This window comes from Thalia democratica, chromosome 9 (assembly GCF_965202585.1).
Source record: "Thalia democratica chromosome 9, ktThaDemo2.hap1.1, whole genome shotgun sequence".
Classification (NCBI taxonomy): Eukaryota; Metazoa; Chordata; class Thaliacea; order Salpida; family Salpidae; genus Thalia; species Thalia democratica.
In genome coordinates this window covers 40,007,712-40,032,426 of record NC_139173.1, presented here as the reverse complement: position 1 = coordinate 40,032,426, position 24,715 = coordinate 40,007,712, and the positions used below count along the sequence as shown (strand labels likewise).

General features: G+C 23.9%; 2 protein-coding genes across 2 annotated transcripts; both read left to right on the top strand.

The window, feature by feature from the left end:
• Window positions 1-4,093: 4,093 nt before the first annotated feature.
• Window positions 4,094-7,546, top strand: LOC145844140 (uncharacterized). Its single transcript, XM_082951499.1, has 4 exons — window positions 4,094-4,353; window positions 6,193-6,344; window positions 6,537-6,612; window positions 7,450-7,546. The coding sequence occupies exons 1-4, from the start codon at window positions 4,176-4,178 to the stop codon at window positions 7,461-7,463; spliced, it is 420 nt and encodes a 139-aa protein (XP_082807625.1). The 5' UTR covers window positions 4,094-4,175; the 3' UTR covers window positions 7,464-7,546.
• An 856-nt stretch (window positions 7,547-8,402) lies between these two features.
• On the top strand, window positions 8,403-10,108 carry LOC145845255 (uncharacterized). The gene is made up of 4 exons (XM_082952680.1): window positions 8,403-8,429; window positions 8,507-8,642; window positions 8,852-9,047; window positions 9,891-10,108. The coding sequence occupies exons 1-4, from the start codon at window positions 8,403-8,405 to the stop codon at window positions 10,078-10,080; spliced, it is 549 nt and encodes a 182-aa protein (XP_082808806.1). The 3' UTR covers window positions 10,081-10,108.
• Window positions 10,109-24,715: the final 14,607 nt, after the last annotated feature.

The window sequence follows — 24,715 nt, the reverse complement described above, 5'->3', positions numbered from 1 at the left end:
CCAGATTTGTCAGTTTAAATTCACTGAATTCCTTATATTCAAAAACAAGTCTTTGAATGGTAAAAAATTAATTTAAATTCTTCAAAGTGTGATTAAAATTGAAAAAATTTCCAAGAATTTTACAAAATTACTTAATGCCTTCATCTGGTAAAATTAAATGAATATCCTTTATAAAACTGCAAAATGTTTCTATTAAAATTTTTTTAAACTATCCTACTAGAACAAACAGTTTTTGTAAGCAGTTTGATAATCTGTAGCATTTTTTAGTAAAACAATGATAATACACATAAGTTTGTTTACCTAGCATATGTTAGAATTGAATTGTTTTTTGTTTAAGTAAATAAATAATTTCATTCTAATTAAACACTAGGTTTAGTGTTTTGGGTAATAAGTTTATGTTTATAATTTACCTCATTATAATTTTTTCAAAATTGTTTAAATTTTTAAAATAAATTATAAAAGAGGTGAACTTCATGGTTAAGTTTAATTATTTATAGTTTATTGTAGAATAGTTGTTTTTTAATATTTTTTACATAAATAAGGGTAAAATATTTACTACTAATTTTATAAATATTGATAAACTGAAATATAAAATTGAAGGCTTTATTAATTCCAAGTGTTTGAATATGTATTATATTATTTGTTTAAATTGATAATTTGATTTAGAAAAGTCAGGAAAATTGTAATAAAAAATCAGGAAATTGTTTAAAGAGTGGATAATAACTATAGGGTTGCTATTTTACCTAGAAATTAAAAATTCTGTACTTTGACAATTAAGGCAATTAAAACCTTAGCAAAGCTGAAATTAGATATAATTTAAAAAAAACCTACATTTTTTAACAATAAACCTAAAAAACCTGAAATTCTTAACAAGTTTACATAGTTCGGTAATAAAATTTAACTTGATTCAAAAATCTATCATATAAATAAGTTTTTTTTTATCAGCAAAAAAAACTTTTTTTCATAAAACGCATTTCAATAAACTTAAGTATTTTTCAATGGCTTATGCTATCAGGGTTGCCACTTTACCTGGAAATCTGTTTTTACCTGGAAACCTGATACTTAACAACTAAGGCAAAAAAAACCTGGAATTTGAGAAATTTTTAACCAAAGACTTAGAAAAACATTCAGTTTTTAACAATTTCAGCATGTTAAGTAGTACAATTTTAACTTGACACAAAAAAACTATCATATAAATAAGATTTCAATTAAAATTTTTTAGTTATAATACACAATTTAATTAACTTTATAGTACATATACAATGTTTTTTTATTATTTAACACAGTTTTTTATATTAGACATAACTTTAAACTGAAAATAAACCAAAATAAATGTAATTTTAAAAGCCTTGTAGAGATTTGAAAAACCAGGAAAAATTTATAAACATGAGTGGCAACCTTGTACTATTCCAAACAGTTTATTACAATAAATTTAACTTTAAACTAAAGCTAGGCTCTAAAATGTGTATTTTTGAAGATTTTTTGAAATCATGTAAAAAATTTAAATAAAAATCAGGTGGCTATTCTCAGGGTTGCCACATAGTCAGGAAAATTCAGGAAATCAGGAAAAACTAAGAAAAATGACAAAAGTCAGGAAAATTGAGGTCAAAATGGGGGGTTTTTGAAAAAATTCAGGAAAAAGTCAGGAAAAAAATTTATAAAAACCTCAGATATTATCAGTTCAAATTTATTTATTTCCTTTTATTTCAAAGCCTTCGATTAGTGAAAATTAAATTAAAAATTCTTTAAAGTCAGACTAAAATTGCAAAATTTTCCTTAAATTTTACAAAATTACTTAATTTTCAATGCCTTTTTTAGTAAAATTATAGTAAAAAGTCAGAAAAATCTTGAAAAAAGTCAGGAAAACTTTAGTAAAATGTCAGGAAAAAGTCAGGAAAAGTCAGGAAAAATTTCTCAGCTTGACTTGTGGCAACCATGCTATTCTGTAGTAGTTAAGGTAAGTCTCTAATGGTTTTTTTTTTTCTTGGATTTACAAATAGTTATTAAGTTACACACTAAACACATTACTTTAGCAGTTACATTTTCGTAGGTAACAACCGTTGAAATTATTTTAGATGAAATTCCAGACCAAGAAGATTTACCAACTTTAGATATTCCACCACCTAAAAAGATGAGGTACCAGAAATCTTGGGAATCTGTTTATGAGTTAAAAGGTTTTTTTATCTCTAACAATTTGTAGTATTTAAGAATACACATTTGAGTATTTCAATTTTGAATTCAACAACAATTTTTTTTAATACTGAGCTTTTTTATTAAATATTATAAAGGAAAGTTCTCATGTTTTTATAGAATTAAATTAATTTTTCCATTGTAATTTTTGAAAAAAAAATAGTTTTTAAATAGTTTTTAAAGTATTTTTTGTAATTTCATTTCAATAATGCACAAAAAATTTTATCATCTAAAGTCAAAAATTCCAATTCACTTTTTACCTAAAAATTAACATTTTGTTTTAATAATTTAATAATTAACAATACTTTAGCATGACATTTTTTTTACTTTAGTACTAACCTTTGACTACTTTATTTAAATAAATATACTTAAAATACATTTTATAATAACAACACACAAATTAAACTGTTAATTTTATTATAAAATTAAAACCAAAATTTGTTAGTATAAAACAAAGTTCGCTTCATAGACAAAAATTGAATTTCTAATTTTATTATTTAAGTAAAATGGTTCATAGAGGCCATAAGGCGGTGAGATGGGCAAATTATTTATTTACAACAATTTTTTGGTTTTACACCTTACAAATTATCATGATTTTTGTTTGTTAAACAAAAAAAAAATTTTAATTTTTGTCATAAAATACATTTATTTGAATATTAAAAACATTTTTCTGACAAATGGTTTGTGTTAATATCAAGAATTCTTTATAAAATTTTTTAGTATATTGCTTTCAATTACAAAAAGAAAATTTTTATTTACTATTTTATAAATGCTAAGAAGATTAGCTTTGACTGATTTAATTACTAGACAGATCTACTTAGTTTTTTTATTTCAAAAAAGAATTATTTCACTGCATTGATTAAATTTATATATAAATTTTTGATAAAAGTTGTGATATAAATAACAATTTTATTATAAGCAAATTTATTATCCCATTTGTATGCTTAGATTTATAAGATAGATTTAACTAAAGCTTTTATTAATTGAGAATAAATAAATTAAAAAAAAATTGTTATTTATTGATCTTGTAGTGAAACAAAACTTTAAAAAGCACGTTTTAAAAGTAAATACATACTTAATTAGCTCAAGTTGAACTGTGATGCTTACATCAGGCTAGCCACTTTACCTGGAAGCCTATAATTTGTCAAATTAACCCAAAAAAAAACCAGGAATGTTTGTATTTTTGAAAAAAAATCGGAAAAACTTCAAATTAAAAAAAAACCTGGAAATTTTAACATTTTAAGCATTGTCAGTAGTTAAATTTTCGATTTGACACAAAAATTTATAATATAAATAATATTTTTTTTCTTCATCTAAAAATTTTTTATCTACCAACACATTTATTGTAAGTTTAAAGTATCTTTTTAATGTTGTCATACTATTTAACGCAGTATCTTACTTTGAACCTAATTTTCGACCAAATAAAGATTAAAATTGTGAACTTTTAAAATTCTGTAAGAATTTTGGAATACTTTGAAAAAAATTTGAAAATACAAGGCAACACTATTACATCTATTAAACTGTTTAATTTATTGTGAAACGTTTTTGTTAAATCATTGAAATCTCAATTGTTCACTTATTAATAAAATAAATATTAGATACACAACTTATTTATAAACAAATATAAATAGTGTTTAATGTTTTATTAGTTATATCTGTTATGTCAACTATGTGTAATGCTGTTTTACTTATTAGATTGGATTGCTCCAACAAATTGTGAAACTAAAGCTTATTGCAAGTGGTGCAATGTAGAACTACAAGCAAAAAAGAGCAACTTAAAAGTTCATTCTTATTCTGACCGACATAAACGCGCATCTCCAGTCACAAATAACCACAACTCAATAAATCAGTTTAGGATGGAAAAATCTTTTAAACAGCAATTCAATAATTTCCTTAAAGAAAACGTACGCCAGACAGAAGTCCGGTTAGCATTGCAACAAGCTCTTCACGGGAACTTGCTAGCAGGCGAACACCAGATAGATGTCATGAAGACACTTGGGACAGCTCACGAATCAGCAACGCTTAAAAGGAGGAAAGCAAAAATGATTCTGTGCAATACTCTCGCACCAATTTGCAGAAGACTAATCATAACTGATTTTATGGTGAAGCATTGTTCTTTCTATCTGGATGAGAGTACAGATACTGCTGGACAAAGTTTTCTAGGTAAGAAAATTACTTTTAAGCTTTGTTAATTTAATTAAGTTTAAATTTGTTATTTATTTACATACATTCTGTTGAATATAAAAATATTTTAATACAAAAAGCTTATTAAATTTAAATTTCAAACTTGAAATAAGCTTTAAACACATTGTTTTTTGTTTTAATTTTTTAATATAGATTAATTCTTGTAACACGTTAGCTGTAAAAGAAAATATTTTGTTATGCAATGAGTTGGACATTGTTAGATTACTCAGATGTAAGTAGGTTTAATGACAGTTAAAGGAAAAAGTTTTTATTTTACAGAATTTAATAGGTTAATAAATTAAAATTTACATAAAATTAAAGTTAGAATTACTATGATTTTTTTTAATAATTATACAGTAAACTCGTTCTAGTAAACTAAGTCAGTTTCATTTCTAACATATATTTGATTTTTGTGTTGACTTTTATTTAATAGTTTAAGAAATATGTCAAAATATTGTTGATTTTATTTTTCTAATAAGGAGAATGATTTAATTATTATAATATTTATTAAACAGCAAAAATTTTAATTAATAAAGAAAATAATGAATAAATTAGCAATTTGTTGCTTTAACGAGCAGGGTTGCCACTTCACCTAGAAACCAGGAAAAACATGGAGTTAAAATTTTAGGCATAAAAATACCTGGAATTTTGTACATAAATCTTTAAAAGACGTTGAAAAACCTGATATTTTCAATAATTTTTACTTGTATAGTAATAAAATTTGGATTTGAATAGAAAATTATACCCTATTTTTCAAAGTTTTTTGTCATCATCAATTTTTTTTTATTAATGAATCATTTATAAAGCAGCTTTAGTGTACCTTTTCCATGTTTTTATACTCTTTAATACAGTTTTAACATTAAACTTAACTATTAACTTTAAACAGACCTTAATATGTGTAATTTTAAAAACGTGGAAGAAATTTAGAAAACCTGGAAAAAATTTTAAAAATACCGAGTGGTTAACCGGAAGCAGTTTATGTTCAAATAATTATAACAGTTTTCCTTTTATATACAGCGGTTGTAATTACAATTAAAGCTATACTTTCTTAAACTTTTGTTCTACTACCTTCAATTGTTTAACTAGAACAAAGTGGTAGTCCTTTAATTTCACAGATTTTATGTACTTAAAAGTTCGACTATATTTGGTATTTTTTAACTTTCTTAGATATCTATTTAAAAAAGCATGAGTAGTAGTTACCAACAGATAATTTTAAAACATTTATATTTTTTTTTATTCCAAAGTATACAGATTATAAGTTCTTTTCATTCAAAATTTTACAGTTATTAAACTTATAACAAAAAAAATTAGAAAGCTTTATGTTTGAATCACAGGTGTTAGTATTTGTTATCTAAGCAAAATAAAGAAAACTTCAGTATCTACATTTTTACACCTCGAAGACCTTGGAAGAGACAAATCAGCGTTATCTATTGCTAACGCATTCAAAAGAGTCTTAAAGATGTATAATGTTCAGTTAAAAAATGTAGTTTCAATATGTAAGTATATATGAACTGTTACTGTTTTTTTCATTTTTGTATTCTGGTTATGTATTTATTAAATATGTACTACTAACGTGTTTTTAATTTTAAATTTAGATATTAATAGTAAGTTAATTTTTGTTTATTTCAGCTATTCTCTGTGTATTCTTGCTAACTTTTATAAACTAGTTTTAATATCTTACAATGATCTATCTTTATTAATAGACTTAATTTGATTTTATTCAATTGTTTAAGAAAAGTATAAATTTAAGCACAAACTGGTCTTATAATTTAAGAAAAATATTTTTTTTGTTTTTTAACTTAGTAAATATATTTTTAGGTACAGACGGAGCTGCTTCCATGACAGGAGTTAAGAATGGAGTAGGACAAATTCTGAAAAAAGATAATCCCAGGCTTATAACAATATCCTGTACAAATCATGCTTTGCAAAATGCATGTTTAAATGCAACCAAAGCTACAATACCTAATGAAGTAAGTATTAAAACTATTTTATATAAATTATTAATTCAATTGTTGAATGAGAATTTTAGTAAGCTGCATTTATTCAAGTTACAAAGTTGTTTTTTTATATTTATTTATGATATTTTATTATATTTTAATATGTTGTATTAAAAAAAACCATTGTTGTTGAATAAAAGTGTGTATACTTTTAAATTAAATAAGGTTGAGGAGCTTATTAAGAAAACGTTCAACTACTTCAAGTTATCTAACACAAGAAGAAGTGACTTTGAAAATTTAGGTGTGTGTATGACGGGTGAAATTCCGTTAAAATTTAAAGCCTTAAGCAAAACTAGATGGATATCACACTTTCCATGCATTGAAAGAATTTTATTGAATTGGGAAGTACTCAAAGCTTTTTTTAATGAAGTAGGTATTAAACTATTACTATAAACTTCAAGACGCTTTAATAATTAGAAAAATTATTAGTATAAAACTTAAAACAATCCTGTTTTAAATTATTTAGCATATTTACAATTATATTTTTACAAATATCTATAAATTTAAAATTCAATCTGCCCTGAAACTTAGTAATCATATGTTTACTAAGGTAACATTTTATTAAATCAAATATATAATCAGAAGATATATAATAAATGTTTAAAAGCACAAATTAATTAACATAGATTTAATAAGAATATATATCTTTTTAAACAAAACTTTCTTTGTTAATGAGCCTTGTTTTATAAGTATTAGTGTTTATTAACTATAATGATGTTTGTTATCGAAATTTTTATTTTTACCTATAACATTTGTTTGTATATTAGCCAGAAAGAAGAAGAAACGATTTACATGCTGAAAGTATTCGAAAAATGCTAAATAGCAATAGATTAAATTTTGTTTTTAAATTTATGGGCAAAATTTTAGAGAAAGTTAGTTTCTAAGACCTATTATCTGCTTAATAATGAATTAACACCCTAAGCACTATAACATAACTAATTTCAATCATTCTAATTTGATTTTAAATGTTTATTTTTAATTACTTATTTTGTAGTCATGCCAAGCTTAGCTGTAAGTATTAAATGTAAAGCAAGACTAAATTTTTACAGTGTAATAATTAATTATTTTTATTCATCAGGTAAATTCTGTTAATATTCTTCTACAAAAAAGTAAAGTAGAACCTTTTAAGTTTGGATTAGCAATAACAAAACTTATACAGCATCTAAAAGACCTCATTTACCAACCAAATTCAAGTAAGCTTAATTTAGATCACAAGGCAACTAAGAATAATTTTTAATTTTAGGCTATTAATAATAAAGTTTCGTTTGATTTTACATCTACAACATTTTGGCGTAAATAAACATTATTTTTTTAATTAGTAACGCAAACAAACGTACAATAACGTTCTTATAACAAAAAATTACTAACATTTTGTTAAAGGTTTAGTACATTCAAATTTAGATTTAGATACAGAGTAAACGATATAAGTAATTATTATCAATATTTTATTTTTTTATTAAATTAATTGTTAAATTATTATTTTACTATATAAACTAAGTTGTAGTTACTAAAATTTACATTTTTTTTGTAAACTTTTTGGAAGAACCTATCTTTCATGTAGAAGTAAACGAAGTTTATGCAAATTTATCCATTAGTAAGAAGGCAGAGGTTAAACTAATTAAAATTCACGTTGTTTAGTCAATTGGGTTTATTAACAACTAAACTTAATTGATTTTTTTTAAATAGGATTTGTTTAATGAGAATAATTTCTGAAATTGTTTTTACTTTACTTGAAAAAATTTTAAGTCAAAATACAAGTTATTATAATAACTGTGTTTTTTTTTTACATAATCGTTTTTTTTTTTCAGTAAATTCTCATACTATACTTAAGTAATTTACTTAATGTTGTGTATTACACGTGAAAAAATTTCTGTTAATGACACGCTACGGTTCTAATCTGTAACTAATTTTCCTATAATTCCAACATTTTTATAATTAATTGTTTTAATACAGGTAAAAAATATTTTTCAAAGTTTTGTTGTAGTGTTTATAATTGAATTGGAAAAAAGAATGCTGCAAAATCTTGAATTTATGGCTCAGTATGAAGTTGTAAACGATGTTAGTTGGTATTAAATATATCTTCAAAAAATAAAATAACTTATTTAAATATCATTAAAACTTATAATTTTTTAAAGGCCTTAAATAGACGGATGCCGGATATTGAGAAGTTTTTAGAACATCCAAAAATAAAAAAATTGTTTGAAGGAAACCACAGAGATACTATCTCACTTCAATACAAAAGTTTGCATGGACGTCATCAAACAAGTATCGGTTAGCTAAAGGAAAATAACAATAGTAACCTACTACTTAAATATAAATTAAAATTTTCAGTGTTAATGTTAAACAAGTTTTGTAATTTAGTAAACATTGTAAATCTACCGAAAACTAAGTTCTGATAAACTAAAAACATGATTTATTATTGTAAGAGTACACTTACAATTGATTATGTACATAAAAAGTTATCAGTTTATTCTTAACAGATAAATCAACAAACGTTAACTTTTGGAGCAGTGTTCGCGTTGAATACCAAGAACTTAAGGAGTTAATGATGAAACTACAAACGATACCTTTTAGTAACGCGCAAATCGAGCGAGACTTTTCCTTGATGAATATCTCGAAAAACAATAGACAATCTAATATGGGCCATATTTTGTTAAACTCCTTAATGATTATTAGGTAAGTAAAAATTTAATGTATTTGGATTTATGTCTTTTTATTTTAAACTATTTATTTCATAGAAATGAAATTTTAATGTGTAATTTAAACTGTAAATTTTTTAATCATTATTTAGATTATTTAATTTTAGTTAAAGTTGGGTATGCAACTCGATGACCGAGAGGTCTTTTTGTGTACCCGGATCCTTGAAACAAGAAATTTTTGAATTTTGTTTTGTTATTATTCAACAAACCTTATCATTTTGATTTTTACTTTTAAAAAACATATTTTATTATAGGAGACATAAAGGCCCTATTAATAACTTGTTTTTTTTAATGTAATCCAACTAAATTAATATTTTGTATTACAACGATTTGTTTTATATAATTTTTTTCTTTTATTTTAAATATAAGGGAAGAATAAATGCATAATAAGAATTGAAACATTTTTTTGCTAAATTTATCGGTATATTATCAGTAAAATTCAATAATATATATCACTAGTAAAAGTTACTAGAACTTTTTTAACAAATTTTAGTTTAGGTAGTTTTTTAAATTTTTTATTCTAATTAAAACTATTTGTACAAGGTTAAAAAGCTTGGCGTTTGCTTATTATTTAAATATTATATAGGTTGTTGTCTTTTTAGATAAAGTAAAGTATAGTGTTAATCTGTTTGTTGAATATTTTTATCATAAATATAATATTGGTAAAGTACAAAATTATAACTCAATGTATGGTTTATAAATTACTCTTTTTCATTCAAAGGTTCAATTCAAACATTAGTAATAAAAAATTCCTACAATTACTTTTTACATTCTTAAGCCAATTATTACCCAAAATTATAATAAATTCTATTTTTCTCAGATCAACCTGCAAAAGAATGGAGTTATGCTGTGACAAATTTCCACTTTCAGATACATTGATAGAAGAAGTTGGTAAGTCTAGTTTGTACAAACCAAGAAGCCAAGATGTCAATGAAATCTTGACAAACGAAGAGTACAGCAAATTTAAACCTTCAAATTTGACAATGTTTGCAGCAAACAATGTAATATAAAATTTCAACAAAATTTTTGCGTGTTAAAAAGCAGTTAATTTAAAAAAAAAAAAATGCTTTTCATTTAAAGTCAATTCACTATTTTAAAAACACTTTTACTTGAGTGACTGTTAAAGCATTCTACTGTTTAAATTTGTTGTGACTGTATTTTATTCAAAAATTTCAAATTTGTTTATTTACAAAGTTTTGTACATTAATTGCTTAAATTTCTTAGACTATTTGTACTTTTTTACATTTTTTGTAGTAACAATAATAAGTTCATTAATAATCCAACCGTTAATCGCGCTAATTTTTTATCATATGAGTATTATGCTAAATTTCTTTTGCCTAACAAACTTTAAAATTTCTCATTTTCTAGTTTTTATTAAGTATTTTTTAATACTTAAAATTGTTATTTTAAATTTCCGTATTAACTTTTGTATTTTTTAAAATTTTTATTTAAAATTTTAGGTTTTTAAACAAAACATTTTTACTTCAATTCAGCTTTTTTTTTAAACAATTTTCTTTATTTACCAATATAGATTTTTTTTTAATTGCCATAACTGCTAGTTATTGCAATACAAATTAGTTTAAGTCATAGTGCTGTAAACTGCCCTTATGTTATGCACTTGTTCTTTTATTAATAAACATATAAAATTAATCCAAGCTCTTTATATATATATCAAAAAAGTATGTAGAGTATATAGCTTGTATTAGTATAATATTTTGTAGTGTCGAAGGTTTGTATAATTTTTTTAATTACAATATATCCTAGTTTTTATTTTTTCACAAACTTTGAAACTTGAATTAAATGAATAAACCTAGAAGTACATAAGCAACTTACAAAAATAAATTACTTTTTAGTTAACTATACTTACAAATTAAACATTGAAAATGGTTTAAAACTTAAAGATAAATGAAATAAGTAATACTAATAACCTTTTAGATTTTTTTTCTCTTAAATAAAGTTTTATTTTATGAAACAAATTAAAGTAGTTTAACATGAATTCCTTTAAATGTACAATTTCAGTCTTTGCTTTATATCATAGTCATTATTATCTAATAAAATATCTTTTCACTAAGTTAACATTTTTAGCTGCGAATATTCTTACTGCAAAAGCTTTAGTATAATTAGATTGTTATAAAACTTATAGCAGAAAATATTTTTAATTTAGTTTAAAAAAGTAAATTAAGCTTAAATCTTTAACAAACCAGTTAAACTGACCTTATTTTTGTACATTTAATAAAAATTTAAGGTATATAAACAAATAAATTTTTGTTAAAAATTTTCATAAGAAAAAAAAATGTTAAAATAAGTAAGTAAATTGTAAATTAAACACTTATGTAGTTTTTCACTTTAATAAAATTTTTGCAGGAACAAAAAAAAATTTTGACTTTAAGAAATATAAGACAAGACGTGAAAGTTAGTTAAAACTTAAAAAATTAACATGCATTATTAAAGTTTTAAAATTAAGTGAATTACTCAAGCGTACGATTTTGGCTTATAAATTTCTTTTTTCTTCTAGCTCTCTCACTTTTGCGCTAAAACTTTGCGTCTATTTGTAAAGTTCTTAAATGAAGAGAATAACTCGAGCGCGCTCCAGCGTACCACTCACTTTTCACTTTAGTTTCTTTTATTTCTCCAAATTTCTCTCAATTTACTATAGAGCTTTAAAGCGCGTGTTTACAATTAAAACAGCTGTATTTAACTGCCATCTTGATTATACCATGTCTGGTTGTGAGTATCCACATTTTTCAATTTTATTACTTGAAGGAAGATAGTTGAGTTTAAAGACCAAGAAAAATTTGTGATTAAATGGTCAATTTATGTAAATCCAAATCAAACACCAGAGCTGAATTTAACTCTATCATTTAAGTATTTGCTTTGAAAAAAAAAGAGAAAATAGGCATAAATATTTATTAAGAATGTTGCCACTTACTTTTGGCAAATTTTATCCAGGTTTTCAAAATTTCTTCAAGGTTTTTAAAAGTACTTGTTTTTGGGTCTATTTTTATTTTAAAATTAAGGTAAAAAACTGTGTTACACACTAAAAAAAAATTTAAAAGATGTTTTAAAGCTACTTCAAATGTCTTTTTTAATAAAATTATGTTTGATGATGATCACAGAATTTTTGAATCTATATGGTAGATATTTTATGTCAAACCAAAATTTTTCTACTTGACATTTTTTTATTTCCAGGTTTTTCCAGCTTTTTTTACCTAAATTGTCAAATTCCAATTTTTCTTAAGGTAAAGTGGCAACCCTGATAATATTGAAACTTGAAAAATATTACTAAAACAAGAAATTATTAAATTTTAAAACTTTATTAACCCTCTATCATGGTTGTAGCTTATTAATGGACTGGTATCTTTCCACACTAACCCATGGAATTAGCAATAGTTGTAAGCATCTACACTGTTCTTTTTTTACTTGAAGATAAATAGTTGAGTTTAAAGACAAAAAAGTCCTATGACTAAAATGGTCAATTTATCAAAAGCCAAATCAACACAACGGCTGGATTTAACTTTAACATTTAAGTATGTACTTTGAAAAAAAAAGTGATAAAAAGGTATAAAGAATTTTTGTGTGAACCATAGAAATTTTCTGCACCCTTAAATAACTTTCGTGCACCCCAAAAAATTTTTGTGTACACTAGTGTGTAGCAGTGCACTTTTTGATAACCACTGTTTTAGAAAATAATTCAAATGTGAATAAAACTTTTAAACAGGAATTAAATCTACAGGAATATACTATAATAATGTATAAATAAATTAAAACTTAATAACTTGGTATTAAAATCTAAAATTCAGTTATAGTTAATGAAGATGACTTAAAAAATAACTTAACATCAAATAATATATACTTATAGTTTTAATTTATTTTGATAATACTGAAGAACTAAATAACTAAAAAATGGTGGATAACTAAAAAAAAAATCAGTCAGAAAATACTAAGGTTATATAGATTAAGCTTTATTTTTAAAATGTAATTAGCCTGAGATTTGCAAAAAAGCTTCAGAAAAACCCAAGCCAGCATGAAAACCAACCGACCCATAAAAAATTGAAACTAGTTTAAGTCTAAGCAACTCTGTATTAATGAAAGCCAATATTTTCATTAAATTCTATTTCTTTGAAAATAAAATCATAACTTTGAAAATTTTAAAATCATTAATAACTAAGTTATTTGTATCTGAAATTGTTATTTCTAATTTGTTTAATACTACCAGTATAAAGAATTAAAGATAAGAGTTTAGAAGACTTAAGCATAATTAATATATCTCTTAATTTAAAATTATTTGTTGAATTTTCTTTTAGTGTAAAAAATTGTTAGTTAATCATAATTACTAGTGAAACTATTTTTAATACCATGTAAAAATAGTTAATAAGTTTGAAAAGCCTGTAAGACTATTTAATTTTATTTAAAAATAACTATTTTGGTTTATCAGGCATAATACAGGGTTGCCACTGACTTTTGGCAAATTTTCTCCAGGTTTTAAAAAGTACTTGTATTTGGGTCTATTTTAAGTTTAAACCAAAGTTCAAGGTAAAAAAACTGTGTTAAACAGAGCAAAAACATTTAAAAGATACTGTAGAGCTACTTCAAATGTATTTTTTAATAAAAAAATTTGAAGATGACAAAAAATTTTTATCTATATGGTAGTTTTTTTGTGGCATATCAAAAATTTTCTACTCAACCTGTAAAATTTGTTTAAAATTCCAGGTTTTTCCAGATTTTAAAGTGATTTTTGTTTAAAATTCCAGGTTTTTCTTTTTTTTTTTCAAAATGTCTTTAGCTCCAGGTTCTTCCAGTTTTCTTTTTGCCTAAACTGTCAATCTCCAGTTATTCCAGGTTTCCAGGTAAGTGGCCCTGATAATATTGAAATTTTGAAAAATATTACTTAAACAAAAAATTATTAATTCTTACAACTTGGTTCATTAACCCTCTATCTGTAGCTTGTTAATGGATGGGAACTTCTTTACACTAAACTATGGAATTGACAATAGTTGTGGGTATCCACATTTTTCCGTTTTTTACTTGAGAGAAGGCAGTTTAAAGACCAAAAATGTCTTATGATTAAAATAGCCAATTTTTGAAATGCTAAATCAAACACCAGGGCTAGATTCAACTTTAAGATTTAAATATGTGCTTTGAAAAAAATAAAAAAGAGAAAAAAAAGTATAAATTTTTTTTGTGTGTACACTAGAAATTTGTGCACCCCTAAATAACTTTCGTTCACCTTAAAGTTTTGTGCACCCCAAAATATATTTGTGTACACTAGTGTGTAGCAGTGTACTGTTTGATAACTACTGTTTTAGAAAATAGTTCAAATGTGGTCAAAACTTTTAAACAGGAAATAAATCTACAGAAATATACTATAACAATGTATAAATAAATTGAAAATTACTTCCTTTGTATTAAAATCAAAAATTCAGTTATATTTAAAAAAATGAATTAAAAAATAACTTAACAATAAACATTATATATTAATAGTTTTCTGATTTAATTTTTTTGATAATAATATAAAAAACTAAATAACTAAAAATGGCAGATAATTAAAAAAAAAAAACAAAACCAGAAATTAATAAGATTTAACTAAATATGATTTTTTTTTAATTTAAGTAGCCTGAGATTTGCAAAAATGTCTAAGAAAAACCCAAGCCAGCATTAATTTTTCACCAAACTTTTAATAAATAGAAACTAGCCTAAGTGTAAGGAACTATATACTAAAAAATCAAATATTTACATTAACTTCTATATATACTTTTAAAATTCAATTAATATGTAAATACAATCATAAACTTGAAAATTATAAAATCACTAATAGTTTTAATTATTTGTATCTGAAATTGTTGCTTTTAATTTATTTAATATAACCAATATGGTGAATAAAAGATAAGAGTTAATATACTTTAGAAAACTTTTACATAATTAACATGTTTTTAAATTTAAATATAATTTTTTAAGTTTCTTTGTTAGTGTAAAAATTTATTTTTTAATCATAATTACTAGTGAAACAACTTTTAGTACCATGTAAGTATAGTTATTAAGTTTAAAAAGTTTTAAATACTAGTTACTTTTATTTAAAAATAAGGATTTTGGTTTAGTAAATCATAATATAGAAATTTGAATTATAATATTTAAACAAGAAATTATTGACTGTTAAAACTTGGTTCATTAACCCTTTATCATAGTTGTAGCTTGTTAATAACTTACACTCTAACTACACCTAACTAACCCATAGAATTGACAATAGTTGAGAGTAGCCACATTTTTCTTTATTTACTTGAAGGAAGGTAGTTTAAAGACCAAATTAGTCTTATAAATAAAATGGCCAATTTATAAAAAGCCCTATCAAACACCAGGGCTAAATTTAACTTTAACATTTAGGTATGTGCTTTACTAACTACTGTTTTAGAAAATACTTTAAATGTGGTCAAAACTATTAGATAAGAATTTATTCTACAGAAATATACTATAACAATGTAGAAGTAAATTGAGAATTGATAGCTTTAAGTTATAATCAAAAAATCAGTTATAATTATCAAAAATTATTTAAAAAATAACTTTACAATAAATTCCATATACTAATAAGTAAGTTCACCTTGAAACTTCAATTGTAAGGTCTTGACTAGAATATACTGTAACCACACTGTGGCTATTTTATATATCTGTATCTTAAAAACTAAAGCTTGCTTTCTGGTTAATTTATTAAATGAATTTGATTTTAAAATAAATGATCAACAGTGAAACTGGTATTCAATTACATAATAAAAATTATCTACCTACTTAGATAAATAAAAAAAAATTACCTGCATTTATTTCTTATATTTAAAATTCTCTAAATTGTACATTTACTTTATGGAAAAATTATAGTTATATTTAGTATTTTTATGTTGTAAGATAGTTTATATCAAATTTTCTGTAAATACAAACAACAATCTACATATTAGATTGTTCTATTATTATTTAGAATTATTATTAGATTATTATTATTAAATTATTAATTAGTGAATTTTACTAGTATTTATTATATTTAAATCAAATCTTTTTAGCTTTAAACGAAATTGTTCTACCCCCTCACAAGATACTATATCCTGAGGTAGTCTGTTTCACAGAGCTTTCCCTACGCCTCCCCCCTACAAACTATTAGTTTACTTATTTATTTTGTAATTATGATTTTTCTTTTATAAGCGATGAGTTTAGATCAACTTCTTTGTTTTGTGTACTAAGTAATATATGAGTTTGAATTTTTTGAATTTGAATTTTTTATTTAGTTCATTTGTATATCATATTGTGTTTAACTTTGTGTTTTCATTTAAATTGTGTTTATATATATATATATATATATATATATATGTAATTTATCTTAAAGTTTTGAGTATAAGTTTTTTTTTTCTCTTTTTGTGTGTCCTGTTTAAGTGGCTCAGGTTTTGATGCCAGAGTCCAACATTGCACAATAAACAATATAATAATAATATTGAAATAGATTTATATAGATTCACTTTTAAGTTTTCATACTTTCAAGTAAAGTTCTTATTATTATTTAAGTAGATTTTTAAGGAGTTTTTTAGTATAAATTGAAAAATTTGCCAACTTAATAACTACTTAATTTACATAATGAATACTCAAAATCTGGTATGGTATTTTTATATTATAGTTTATTGAACGACATAAAGAGTGCTTAAAAAATTTGGTTCGAAGACCTGGTGTACAAAAAACCATTCGGTCATCGAGTCGTACACGATTTGGATATCTTTTAACGTCTTGTCTAGGAATAATTGCCCGTTAATATATTGTTTGAAGTTTAATAGTTGTTTAAAGTTCATTAAGTCAAAATAATCATGTACAATTGGATTTTTTGTAAACTTAATTATATAATGTATAGTGTCTATTTTAGTTGTAAACTTGTAGTTTTTTAAGTTAATTAATTAACAGAACAACAGTTGATCTAAACACTATTTAAATTTAGTAAATTTTACTAAATTTAACTTTTCATGCAGCACAAAATATCATACTTACTTGACTATCTTTCAACACATTTCCATGTTTTTATTTATACTACTTATTTAGTTACAGTACGACTGTGTTTAAGTTATTACAAATTAAAAATTTGCTGTAATTCTATTACTAAAAAAATGTTGAAAGCTTTTTGTCATTAACATGAACTACAAAATAAAAAAATTCATAGATGTAAAACATTTGATATTTCCATAATGTAAAAAAATTTAAAAGCAGAGGTCTCTTTAAAAATCAAACTAAAAACACAAATTTTTTGGTTGTAAAATCACAATATATTTGTTTACTACTCTATATAATTTAAAAATTCATGTTTCTTTCAAGGAGAATTTAAAACGCTTTGATTGAAAATCGAATATCAATTTAAATTTGCTAACAAATTAGAAAATACAAAACTTGTTATCTATGTGAAAAAAATTATTAGAAATACAGAATAAAGTTTTTTAAAAGACAAAAAATTTAAAAGAGTTGATATTATAGCTAAAAATAGAACTGTTTACAAATTCTCAAAACCAATGTAACCAAATTTGTATTTTTGTTATTAAAATCTCCGCCAGGTGGCGCGAGAGGGTCAATATTAACTTGGCCACGTAATCTATAACTAAAAATGTAAACAACTTTTAAAATGCACTTCACTTCTAATTTTTTAGTTGTCACAATAACACCTATTATTGTCATCAGAATTTATTTGTGTGTTATCGTTTATTCGCAGTTTTGTCTCGTCACTATTACAGATTTAGCTGTGTTTTTTAACTTGAATAAATTCACATCACATTTAAACTATATTAATTAAGTTTATTAATAATTTCAATAAAATTATAATTAAAGATATGAGTTCAGAAAACTCAGGAAACCCATTCCCTAATATTGTAAGTAATTTACTGACACCAGGTTTTAAAAGGTCCAAACGCTTAGCAGAAAAAAGAGATACAGGCAGAGCATTTTCTTTACTTAGTAACTCCCACATGGAACCTACAAGTTCTAGCTCACTTCCCCCTAACTTAGACGCGCACCCCCCGTAGATATTAACAGTATCTCCTATAGGCCCTCTAGGACTACACCAAATCACCAAACCCATTAAATGTTAAACTTGAAACTTTGTCCTAGAACAGGGGTCGGCAGGCAGTTGGTGGTCGCGGGCCAAATTTCAAGTTTACAAAGTCTTCGCGGGCCGCAGTTTTAGTTTTAGTGACATTTGAAAAATCTTATGGTTTTAGTTTTAGTCACACTAGAGAAAAGTTTACTTTTTTTCACCTTATCACTTTAAATAACTTTTAGCTATACATAGAATGACTATTTAAATTAAATTAAATAAAATTAGAATAAAATTTACACTGACTAATATACTTATGTGTTAATAAACTATGTACTTTCATAAGCACTTACTAAGTTAAATTTAATACTTTTATAATTTTACATACAATTTAACTCTCTATAAAAACCAAACTTGAAAGACAATTTATTAGTTACTTTTATGTATTTGTTATATTATCAACCCCTTTTTCATATTTCTAAGAATATTAACTTTAGAAAAAAGTTTTTGCGTGTTAGACAGTTAACATTCATTAAAAAATTTAGTAATTAGTTAGTTTAATTAATACCTGTTTGTATTATAGAAAGCTAAAAAAAATTCTTTAACATAATTAATTCTCGAATACTTAAATAAATATCTTATTAGTAACTAGTCTTTTACATGGTTATCACTTAAAAAGCAAAAATGTCTGAGTTGTATCAAACCAGCGTAAGTTCATTAAAAGTTTAAAAAGCTAGTAAATCGTTGTAAATCAAGCTTAAGTACCTAGTAAAAATATCATCATCATTAAAAAGTACACAAAGTGTAAAAAAACAAGAAAAGCTACAATTAGTAAACTATACTACAGTCATAAAAACTATTCTTGGAATTCTAAGATTTATTTAAAGTGTTTGAAATAAAAGTTTCACACACATCTGAGTTTTCAAGCTTTTAAAACAGCCTGTTTAGGTAGCAACCCAGTTAAAACAAAGTTCACATTTAAAGAAATAACGAAACTTATTAACAGTAAACAAATTACTTGCCAAAAAAATATAAGTCAGCTGGAATGGACAATTAACTTTCTTAAATATTTTTAACAAAAGTATAAAACTTAATTTAGTCATTAGCGAAGAGAAAAACCTCTTTTTTATTAAGCATTACAGCAATTCTTTATCTGCAATAAGAATTTAAAAATATTAGTTGTAAAATAAAAGACGAGAACAAAATAAAAATGTTAGTTAGGAGTTATTGCGAGAAACAATAAAAAAACAAATCACCAAAGTCAGTTCCAACAAAGCACATGATTATCTTCAGTAACTACAGAATTATCGGAAAAAAGATGTTAAGGCAAGTTATAAAGTAGCAAAATTTATTATTAATAATGAGATACCGTTTATAATTGAAAACTTTTTTGAAGAATTTTTGTTGGCAGTAATGAAAAACTTTTGTTTATTCTTCAGTGACAACAAAAAGTGCTATTTAGGAAATCCATTAAGGTTATAAAGTCGCATAAATCAAATTATGACTTTAATAAATATGTTAAGATGAGAGCACTGATAGAAAAACTATTGCTCATCTGAGAATTTCTATTAGAGATGTTTTTTAACTTTGACACTTTAGTATAATTTCTTGGTTTAGTTCAAACACGAAGCACAACAATCGGTGAAACTTTACAAGTGAAGGAGATATGCACTAAAAGTTTTTGGAAGTACAATTCCTTTTTTTTATTTTTAGTATAAAATTTAATTAAAGTTTAAAAAGTGTCTTATAAAGTATATCAATATTAAAAAAACACTATTAAGCTACTTTAGTATATGTTTTAATAAAGAAATGTTTATTTGCTAAAGTTTTTGTGTCAAATCGAAATTTAACTACTTTACATGTAAAAATTGTTTGAAACTTCAGTTTTTTCAAAAATTCTCAAATTCAAGTTTTTTTCCAAAATTTTTAAGCAAAAAATTTCAAAGCTTGAACTTGATATATGATAACATATATTATAACTGAAACTAGCACTTTGTGTTGAGCAAAACTTACATCATAAGTTTAATTTGCCACTCTTTTAAGCAAAAAAGCCAGCCTGAATTAACAAAAACATTCCTGATATTTTTGTATAAAAAAACAATTTAGCCAAAAACTTATAAAATGACTTAGTTGGCCTGAGATTTGAAGTCTTCAAATAGTGATAGTCTGAGTGTGTGTCAATGTTTATAAACCATCCCTAAATTTAGTTTATATTAAAAAGGTAGCTCCAAAAAACAGCAAATGTGTGTATTGATATGCAAAGCATAAAATTTAACTTAGTTTGACAAAATCAGTGTTTGAAAAATGAAAATGTATACCTAACAAAAACTATTTTAGTTTATGTCATATATATTGTTTTAATTGTGTCTGTACAAATTTAGATATTACATGTAGAAAAAACAAACTTAGAAAATTATCCATAAACTAAACTTTAACTAACTAAAGTATTTTATAAAAAGTGGTTTATAATATGAGTATTTTTTTAAGTTGGTGTGCATATAAATTAGTTCAAGTGCAAAGAAAACTTCTAGAAAATTAAAATGTGTCAAAACAAAACTTAAATAAACTTTATTTTTTAATTACTACGTTATTTTAAATGTTTTTACACTAAAACATAACATTTACAAATAAAAAATATATAAAAGAAATTTGATATAAAAAATATTGAAAAGAATATCTAAGTTATTAATAAATGACACTTTAGTTAATTACTGTGCATTACTTTTGTACAAAATGGAAAACATTTACATTTAGTTTATTTGATAAATAGGTACAATATAACTAACTTATTAAATTCAAGCACTCTTTTTTCAGATAATTACTTGCTGTTGTAAAATAGAAGTTATTATGAAACTCAGAAAAATATCCTGTTTGAATGCTAATTTGTCTTTTTCACATTTTTAAATTAAAGTAGTAACTTCTTCTAATTATTTTTAAATGTAATACAGAGACTTAAAACCAAACAAAACAAATTAAATCGAGTTACCGAATAAAATTTTACTTGAAATATAATTTTGCTCAGCGGGCCACTTTTACATGCTCGCGGGCCACAAAATTTTCTTTCGCGGGCCACATTCCAATCAAAAAATTAACGTGCTCGCGGGCCGCAGATTTACCCTTCGCGGGCCGCAATTGGCCCGCGGGCCGCAGTTTGCCGACCCCTGTCCTAGAACATTATAAAATTTATTAGGTTGTGTTGTAGTAAATAATTAGTGTGTTTTGCTATATTTTATTGCATTGTATAACTGATTTTTAATAAAAAAATAGATGCTTTCTTATTAAAAAAACTTGGTTAATAATAATATTTAGTCTGAAAATTTAGTAGTACAAATTTAAGTGCTACAACCAGTCGTTTTAGTTACACCCTAAATCAGGGGTCACCAGCCAGTTGGTGCTTGCGGACCAAATTTCAAGTATCAAAAATCTTCGCGAGGCTAAATTGACATGAAATTTGAAAAGTCTTTAAACTAGTCTGACTTAATCTGAATTTGTGACATAGTTAAGTTGCTTAACTACCTGCATTTGAACTATTTTGATTAACAATTTGTGGACTTAGTAAATTTACTATCCCTAAATATAGTATATTTTAAATAGGTATTTCTAAAAAATAACATCTGGGTATATTAATATGCAAACCACAGAAACAAACTTTATTCACAAAAATATTTTATGTGTACACAATTCGATATTACATCTAGAAACAATAATGTTAATAAATTATACTTGAACTAAATTTAATCTAATCAAGTATTAAATAAGAAAGTGATTTAAAAATGGCTAAAAACATCTGTGTACATTGATGTGCATAAAAATTAATTTAAAGTGCACAAAAAACTTCTAAAATTCAAAATGTGTCAAAACTAGAAAATAATAAACTTTGATTGTTTTTACACATTTAATTTGATTGATTATGCTGTTTTAAATATTTTTTTGTACACTCAAATATATCTTATAGTGGTAAAACATCTATAAAAGTAATTTAAAATGAACAAAATACTAAAACTTTATGGAAACTATATTTTGTTTAATTACTGTGCATTACTTTTGTACAAAATGGAAAACATTTGAATTTAGTTTCTTACTGAAATATTTTGAAACTTTTCAAACTAAAAAACAAATACAATCAACAAATTTCAAAACGATAACTTTAATCTAGATTTTAAGAAAGTGGAAGAAACGTTGTAATATACTGAATAAAAAATTTTAATAATCTTATACTGTAATTTAAACTGTTTTTAATAACTAATATATTTTTATATTTTTAGGCCTTTCTTGTAAAAAACATATAGCTTTCAAGATTTTAGTATAAGTTATGAAAAAATATTTCTTCCTTGTTTTTAAATATTAAAACCGGAAATAGATTGTTGCGTTTCTTCAGTAAAAATTTTAATTGATACGTTGCTAATACTGTTAAAAACATAAAATAAAAACTACAACTATAAATATACCAAAATAAAAACCTATAATAAAAACTACTTGAAAATAATGTCTAAGAGTTATAATTTAGTATGTATTTAGATTTAAAAAGTTATAAAAAGGTTATTTAAATTTGAATGCTTTGAAATACTGAAACAAATTTTGCAAGAAAATTATTAGTTAATTTTGAAATAGAAAATTATAAAAATCAATAAAAAATTGAAAACATTTTTATTAAAACTGAAACTTTCAAAGTAAACTTTACAGTTAAAATAGGGTTTAATAAGTAGCTCATATTTTTCTCACAGTTCAAGTTGTATTTAATTTGTTCTGTAACTTGATATGTTTCATTTTCCACTAAAATTTAATGCAGAACTTGCTAAAACACCTAATATTTTTTTATATAAAACTTGGAAACAATGAGCGAAGCTAACAAAACTATTAAAATTCAAAATTAACCTGTAGTTGCCTTAAAATATTGTTTTTTACTTTTTGTTTTATCTCTTACAAGTTTTTAGAATTTTAATGAAGTTGAGATCATAGCTCTTTTATCATCAGACAACAAGTTTTTGGTAAACTGAGACCTGGGTTACAAAATTACACGAGTGTAAAAAATTACACAAAGCCAAAGTTGCACGAAGACAAATTTGCACGAGTTACATTTTTTCACGAAAGTAAAAAATATATAGAAAAAAGATAAAAATGAAAATAGTGACAGTAAAATCAAAAATAAAAAAACAACTAATAAGTTTTATCCAAAAATAAATAAATAAATAAAAAGTTACCGACCGAGGGTAAGGGTTAGGGGTAAAAGTGATAGTAAAAAAAATTAAAATTTATAAAATAGTTAAAATTAATAAAAAAGTTTATAAAGTAATATAATAAAATTTGGCCCGTGCAATAACAAGACCTACGTACGTATCTTTGTTTTTTTGAAATACATATTACGTTTTATGATTTAGTTTTTTAAATATTTTAAGAATTTAAATTGTCATGTCAAGGTTAAGTAACTTTATAGTACAAAACATATACTTTTTATAATGATATAGCTATAGTCTTAAGTTGGGCTTTTTTACAAAGTGTTGATCGTAGTATAAACATTAACATTTTATTTCAATTCTACTCATTTAATGTTAGTACTTAAATAAACATTTTTCTTGCTTTTCTGTTTTGTTTTTTTTACTCAATAGTTTTTGAAATCAGTTTTAGTCGTGCAAATATTGTGGCATTGCATTGCTTATTGCATCGTTCTTAAGCATTAGCATTTTATTTAAAAAAATCACTTAAGCTATAACAATGTAATATATTTGAAAATTATATAAACAGAAGTGAAATCTTAAATTTTGAGATTCTTATATAAAGAAGTAAACAACAACAAAGTTCTTTCTCAACAAATCATACCAAATTAAATAGAATTAATTTTTATTTGTCAAAATACTAACTTTTTTGTTTTATGTCGCATAGTGTTGTCTTGTTGAAGTAAGGTAAAACAAGACACTATTTAAAATAAAGTTGCAAAGTAGTAACTTATAGCAAAAAATAGCTAATATAGTTCAGTTTTAATAATTTAAATCACTTTTTTACAAACGAATGATTTATTTATTATCGTTTTGCTGTTTTTAAATTATTCAAGGTTTTAAGATAGTAGACTACTAAATAAAAAATTAGTGTCAAAACGAAATTTAATGTATATATAAATTTGCTAGTACCTGTTTAAAGTTGTTTTGTATTAATACAAAAATTAAACTAAGTAAACCAAAAGTAGTGAAATTAGAGTTTATGCTTTAAAGGGCGATATTTCTGTAATAAAATAATGTGTTAAAAAGAATGCTTGTTATTAAAAATGTTTAATTTTAGACGTGCGCGTATTCTAATAATCTCTTTATTAATGTTTATACCTTATTACAATCTAAAACTAATTCATAAACCGATTAACTTTACAACATATTTTTTACTAACTATAACATTGAGCAAAAAGATCTTTATTCAGTAAAGCCGGAGTTTATCTCAGAAGCTAATGATATTTTTGAATAATTTTAGTTCCTGATTTTCCATGTGTCATGTACGATTTTAAAAGTTTTTGGTAAGCTTTCAGTATATTATGTAGATTGTGATCAGTTATTAAAAATAGAGAACTTGCTTTTACATATACTTATAAACTTTTACATAAAGCGTATTTTATATAAAAT